The following is a 6,185-nucleotide window of genomic DNA, read 5'->3' as shown; positions in this document are numbered from 1 at the left end:
ATGCGTCTTGATGAGAGGTACGTTCCGTACTTGCAGATGGCCGGCTTGTACCATCTTGCGAGACTGAACGACAGATGGTTTCGACTAGACGAGCCCCTAGTCAGTGCATTCGTCGAGAGGTGGCGGCCTGAGACGCACACCTTCCACATGCCGTTCGGAGAGTGCACCATCACGCTTCAGGACGTCGCATACCAGTTGGGGTTGCCAGTTGACGGACATTACGTCAGTGGTTGCCTGACAAACTTCCACCTTTACATTGAGGGTGGGAGGCCCGCCTGGCAGTGGTTCCATGAGTTACTTGGTGTTTTACCTCCCGAGAACCAAGTTCAGAAATTCGCAGTGAACTGCACTTGGTTCCAGGAGACATTTGGAGAGTGTCCCGACGGGGCGGACGAGGAGACAGTTAGGAGCTTTGCCCGTGCCTATATGATGATGTTACTGGGCACGCAGCTGTTTGCCGATAAGTCCGGCAATCGTATACACATCAGATGGCTACCTTATGTTGCTCGGCTTGAGGAGATGGGTGGCTACAGTTGGGGGTCGGCGGCACTAGTGTGGTTGTACCGGTGCATGTGCCGGGTCGCCAACAGACATGTCGTGAAGTTAGCTGGGCCTTTACAGTTACTGCAGTCTTGGATCTTCTGGAGGTTTCCTACTTTTAGGCCTACTGGGTATGATGCGTTTAGCTGGCCCCTTGCCTCGAGGTACCGATATTGTTTTGTATTATGTATGCCTATTGTATCTATTTTCGATTATGCAAGCAGTTTCATGCATTGTAGAGTGAGTCATGAACGCATTAAAATGTTTAACTTGTTACGCAGATGGTCTGGTTACAATCCTGGGATTAGCAACAAGGGACCCCGCGTACAGATGGCTCGCCTGAAGATCGACTTGTTACAGCCTCGGGATGTAAGTACGCTGAGCCCGTATCTATATCCACCTGTTCTTTCAGTTTATATTTTGTGTCAGAAGTATAAAATTGTGTTTATTTGGTTTTTTTACAGTTCATATGGATGCCCTATAGCGCACTCGACGTCATCCAGGTTGTCCATCCGGAGGTCTTGGAGCCTCGGCATATGATGTTATGGCGGTGTGTGACGTCCCTGATTTATTTTGCGGTGGTCGAGTGGCATCAGGTTGATAGAGTGTTACCACAGTTTGGTGGCGTTCAGCCCCCACCGCGTCCCGCCCTGAACATCGACTTCTTAATGTCGAAGGACAGGAGAGGAGGTGACCATTGGTTCCCATCGCACTTACCTGACTGGCATCTTCACTGGCAGGAGCGTGCGGAGCACATTTTACAGTTCGACATCGTGCCCGATCCTGGCCCCTCCCATGAGTTCTTGGCATGGTGGCATCAGCATGGAAAGAGGTTCCTTTCACCGGAGATGCTCTTGGGGGATCCGAGAGGTATTCCTATTCTGGAGGAGGCTACGCAGAAGGGTGCAGGCCGAGTTCCAGAGATGGACCGAGTCGACGATGTTCCTGACAGACGTCGTATTGAGAGGAGAGCCCGAGTCGGGACACGTCGTAGCCAGCGTGAGGTAGATTGGTTGTAGCAAGCTATGGATGACGTTCACGACGCAGTTAGGGGTGGCGGGAGACGACGTGGTCGTAGAGGCAGGAGGAGAGGAGCTGTGCCTAGGGAGGCTGCCCATCAGCCTGGGGGGGGATGCAGCTGGAGGAGGTGATGCAGCGGGAGTTGATAGGCCCCATCAGGGGGGTCATGATGGTGAGTGGTATGGTTCTGGTATAGGAGATCCCACGAGCCACGCTGACGTTGGTGGTGTGGGTGGACCTCTTGGAGATTATTTTGTCGGTGTTCCCGGTGACGATCAGACCCTCCAAGAGAGTACTCCATGGGTGAGTCCGGACTCCATGTTTCCAGACTTTCTTGCTAGCGATGGCGTTGTTGCTGAGTTCGGTGGATCGCATTTCCTTGAGGATATCAGGACTATCATGCAGGAGGATGAGGCTGCACCAGGACGGATTCACACGTCAGGGCCACAGGCACCGCTAGATGTAGATCTGAACGAGCCAGCCACGGTGCCTCCTGTGCATACCTTTGCCCTTGGTGGGACACCTGCATCGGCCCAGACTCAGGGGTCACATTCAGTTGCCGGCCCGTCATCATCCAGACCCGTCCATGTCCCGCCGAGGACCCAGACACAGGCAGCTCCTGATGACGACAGCGACTCGATTGAGGACGAGGAGCCACTTGTACGGCGACCACACAGGACACGGGTTCCACGCCGTTGTTTCACGGCGACCACACATGATTGAGCATTCTCACCCTCAACTAGTGCGAATGCCACAGGGAGTATGTTGGAATTCCCGTCCTGTGCAATCGCCACAAGCAACGTTCCCCCATACTTGCCATATAGATGGGTGCCGTCAATACTCACCAACGGCTTGCAATGACGAAATGCTTCGATACAAGGGGAAAAAGTCCAGAACATCCTATGAAAATAAGCCTGAGACTCGTCCACCTGTCCACTGACTCGAACAGGGCAGGTCCTGAGGACTGCTACAGTGCCAGGCATAGTCAACTGAACTCCTAAGACCCACCGAGGGAGCTCGTTGTACGACTCATTCCAGTCCCCGTAGATGATTGCGACCGCCTTCTGCTTCGCCATCCACACCCTCCTGTATGTAGGCCTGAAGCCAAAGTGAGCTGCCGTTGCATTTAGAAGCACCTTGATGTTCACGGATGCGTCAGCCCTAACCATTGGCATGATGAATGTCGCTATCACGTGGTAGTCCAAGCTCCTATGGTCGCTGGAGATGGAGGTGGCGAGACAGGTATGCGGCCCGTTGTACCGCTTGACTTCCCAGATGCCCTTGCGTTGTCGGAGACTCAGCCTAATCAACCATGTGCACCCATTCCCAAACTCAGAACACTTTCCCACGTACCTGCGATAGTCAGACTCAACTACCTTGTACTGTACCCCTCGGCGGATGCTGTACGTCTTGACACTCAACAGCGCCTCATCTTTATCCTGGAATTGTTGACCAACCTGGAACTCTGTCATACCGGCAGACCCTTCGGTATCTCTAGCGCCAAATCCAGCTAGCTGCCCAGGATGTTCGTCCTGCCTCATGGCATCTAGATCCAAAGATGAAAAATGGGGTGGGTACTGATGTGTGTCAGAACTAGAACCACCAGTAGGCCTTATCGAATCACTCGCTCCAACATCATCGCCACTTTTATCAGCGATAATATCCGGCTCGACTTCATCATCATCTGGATCATCACACAATCCCTCTCCAACACCATCCGGTGGAGGACACTGTACTTCAGTCGGATGATGTTCCCCATATCCAACCTCGTCTCCAATATTGCCGCCGAGATCAACAGCAAATGATGGGGAGGCGGCAGGCTGGACCGCTGCCTCATACACTGGAATGGAGGAAGAAGCAACCGCAGGTCTTGAGCTCGAACCGGCCGCCGTGGCTATAGTGTTGGCATTCCGGTTCGACCCACCAGAGCTAGATACCACGTTGACGAACTTCGCCAACAGCTCTGGTGTCCTCACCTCGGAAAACTGCCTACGAAAGAGAAACATGACCTGCAAGTCCTCATCACTCCCGATCGTGAAACAATCATACTTCACCGTATCGTGGAGCACCATGATTGGAATGCGATAGAAAAACTTCTTAACCCTTTTCACTCCTTCCAGACCAAGTTTGCCAAGCACAGAGCTAACAAGAGCATCGTAACTAGTCGTTGGGCTCACGATAATACATAGAGGATCCATATCCGTGAACTTCACGCCAGACCGAGTTTTTCTCTTAATCGATCCTCTGTGGTGTACTAGCACTAGAAAACTATCCTCACTAGCCATCTCACCTCTTTGTTCACAGCAACATGATTTCCCACCATATATATAGAAAACCACTCCAAACTAATTCAAATCAACTTCATTCGCACCATATATATATATAATTCAAATCAATTACATTCGAATTACCCAGTATTAGTAATTCGAATCAATATGTCTCGAAATATGCAATTCTTCACCATTTCATACTAATTCGAATTAATATAGTTCGATTTATATTTTGGTGGTTCGAATCTTATTGATTCGAATTACGTGTTAGTTTTCATGCATAATTCGAATCAAATCGATTCGAATTACGTGTGACTATGCTTGCATAATTCGGCCCAATTCAATTCGAACTACGTTGAAAGATTGACAAATATTAATTCGAAGTCAATCAATTCGAATTATGTGCGAGGCTAATTCGAATCCTATTGATTCGAATTATATAAATATCTAATCTGGTGGATTATTGTAACAAATTCTTCCATGAAGGTCTATAAAGATTCCCGCATCCAAGCCGTTGGCATTTAACAATAATGAAAGGTGGCAAGATCTGATTAATATATAAAAGTTATGCGGTCAAGATAACAAAGCAAAAAGCACTACAGTCTTCCCTCAAAAAGACAAAAACTAAACTTTCTCTACGACGACACGTGGGCAGAACACTGTTAGGATGGCTTCTTAACGCTTTGTTTTGGTGCGAATAGAAATAGGATGGAAAGAAATTGAATGAAAAAGAAATAAAAAAAATAAAAGTGAAATTTAATTTTTATAGGTGTATTTAGATGGAGAGAAAATAAGATGAAAAAATATTAAAAGATAAATAATTTATATTATTTGTTTAAAAAAATAGAGAGAAAATTGAATTAAGTTATATAATGATAATATTACCTTTTATATTATATAGTAATATTATTATGTATACATGTAATTATTATGTAAATATTTATAAATGTCATTAAATAATAACAATAAAATTTAATTATATTTAAAATATAACAATATAAATTTTATATAATAATAATAATAATAATCACAAAATTAGGGTGATTTATTTAGATATAAATTTTATTTTTATTTAATATTCATCTCAATATATAAACTGGAGATAATTTCAAGAAGAAAAAATATCCAAATCAATAAATATATGTACATCATTTTAAAGAGGTTAACCGATTATATTATATCGTTTGATTAATATATTATGTCTTATATTACACTTATAAATACATATAAAAAAAAGTCTTACATAATAACATGTTAAGGTTAGTTAAAAACAAAATTTACATATGAAACAAACAAACTTAATACTGGAACCTCTTTGATCAAGTCATTACTAATAGCATAGACTTCTTTGACTAAATCATTACTTATAACATAGTTAACAATAATTATAGTAATGCAAGTCACAAAGTACAAAAACATGAGGTATTTTCATTATAAGCCTTATTTAAGTCATACATATGTTACCCACAAAATATGAAGATACTAGTACCTTTCTTGATGTTAAAGTTATATTTGTGCCAGTCTCAAAATATTAGCCACATTACTAGGACTATTGTTCCTAGAGTGCACCAGCTTCTTTCATCAATTCATATAAAGTGGCAAGGTGTACGTCAGCTGGAACATCAAAAAATTCTCTCTTAGCTCTATCTTCTCTACGTAAAAAGCGATAACACCTCATGCGCAACTCTGACATCACACCCAAATTCTCTAACTCAGTCCACACGTCATTTTTAAAGTAAATTCGAGGCCTACTTTGCTCAAGAATTACAAGACCCCTTTCAGCTATTCGCACTTGTTGTTTAGCAATTTGAACTTGCTCCTTAACTATCTGCACTTGTTCTTCAACTGTTAACACTTGCTTTTCAGCAATATTAATTGATCTCTCATAAAAATGATTCCCATCTTTCATCATCTCAGTCAATGCTTGAATGCGTTGACTCATTCTTTCTATTTCTGATTCTAATTTATCACTCATGGTTGTTTTGCGTTTAGTACCTCTTGATGATGTTCCTTGAGAGCAAGTTGATTGGTTAGATAAACCAATTTCAGGATTTGGTACACAAAATTACAATCACACTTTTGCAATTCCGCACAACTAACTAGCAAGTGCACTGGGTCGTCCAAGTAATAAAACATTACGCGAGTAAGGGTCGATCCCACAGAGATTGTCGGCTTGAAGCAAGTTATGGTCATCCTATAAATCTTAGTCAGGCGGATTCAAATGGTTATGAGGTTTGATAATTGAAAGATAAATAAAACGTAAATTAAAATAAAGATACTTATGTAAATCATTGGTGGGAATTTCAGTAAGCGTTTGGAGATGCTTTGTTGCTTCTGAACCTCTGCTTTCCTATT

General features: G+C 44.0%; 2 protein-coding genes across 2 annotated transcripts; one reads left to right on the top strand and one right to left on the bottom strand.

Moving 5' to 3' along the window:
• Positions 1-1,559, top strand: LOC127745488 (protein MAIN-LIKE 1-like). Its single transcript, XM_052258254.1, has 3 exons — positions 1-704; positions 822-909; positions 1,005-1,559. The coding sequence occupies exons 1-3, from the start codon at positions 1-3 to the stop codon at positions 1,557-1,559; spliced, it is 1,347 nt and encodes a 448-aa protein (XP_052114214.1).
• Positions 1,560-2,099: 540 nt separating this feature from the next.
• LOC107478769 (uncharacterized) lies at positions 2,100-3,758 on the bottom strand. The gene has a single exon (XM_016098898.1). The coding sequence runs from the start codon at positions 3,756-3,758 to the stop codon at positions 2,100-2,102; it is 1,659 nt and encodes a 552-aa protein (XP_015954384.1).
• Between the last annotated feature and the right edge of the window lie 2,427 nt (positions 3,759-6,185).

The sequence above is a fragment of the Arachis duranensis genome, chromosome 3 (assembly GCF_000817695.3).
Source record: "Arachis duranensis cultivar V14167 chromosome 3, aradu.V14167.gnm2.J7QH, whole genome shotgun sequence".
In the NCBI taxonomy this organism is placed as follows: Eukaryota; Viridiplantae; Streptophyta; class Magnoliopsida; order Fabales; family Fabaceae; genus Arachis; species Arachis duranensis.
The sequence above is the reverse complement of the archived record's forward strand: the minus strand, read 5'-3'. Positions and strand labels throughout refer to the sequence as shown.

Bases quoted from the DNA above. Each gene is read 5' to 3' on its own strand.
- LOC127745488 (XM_052258254.1), top strand. From the start codon at position 1: ATGCGTCTTGATGAGAGGTACGTTCCGTACTTGCAGATGGCCGGCTTG. The intron at 705-821 runs GTACCGATATTG...CTTGTTACGCAG, and splicing joins AGCTGGCCCCTTGCCTCGAG to ATGGTCTGGTTACAATCCTG. The intron at 910-1,004 runs GTAAGTACGCTG...GTTTTTTTACAG, and splicing joins ACTTGTTACAGCCTCGGGAT to TTCATATGGATGCCCTATAG.
- LOC107478769 (XM_016098898.1), bottom strand. From the start codon at position 3,758: ATGGATCCTCTATGTATTATCGTGAGCCCAACGACTAGTTACGATGCT.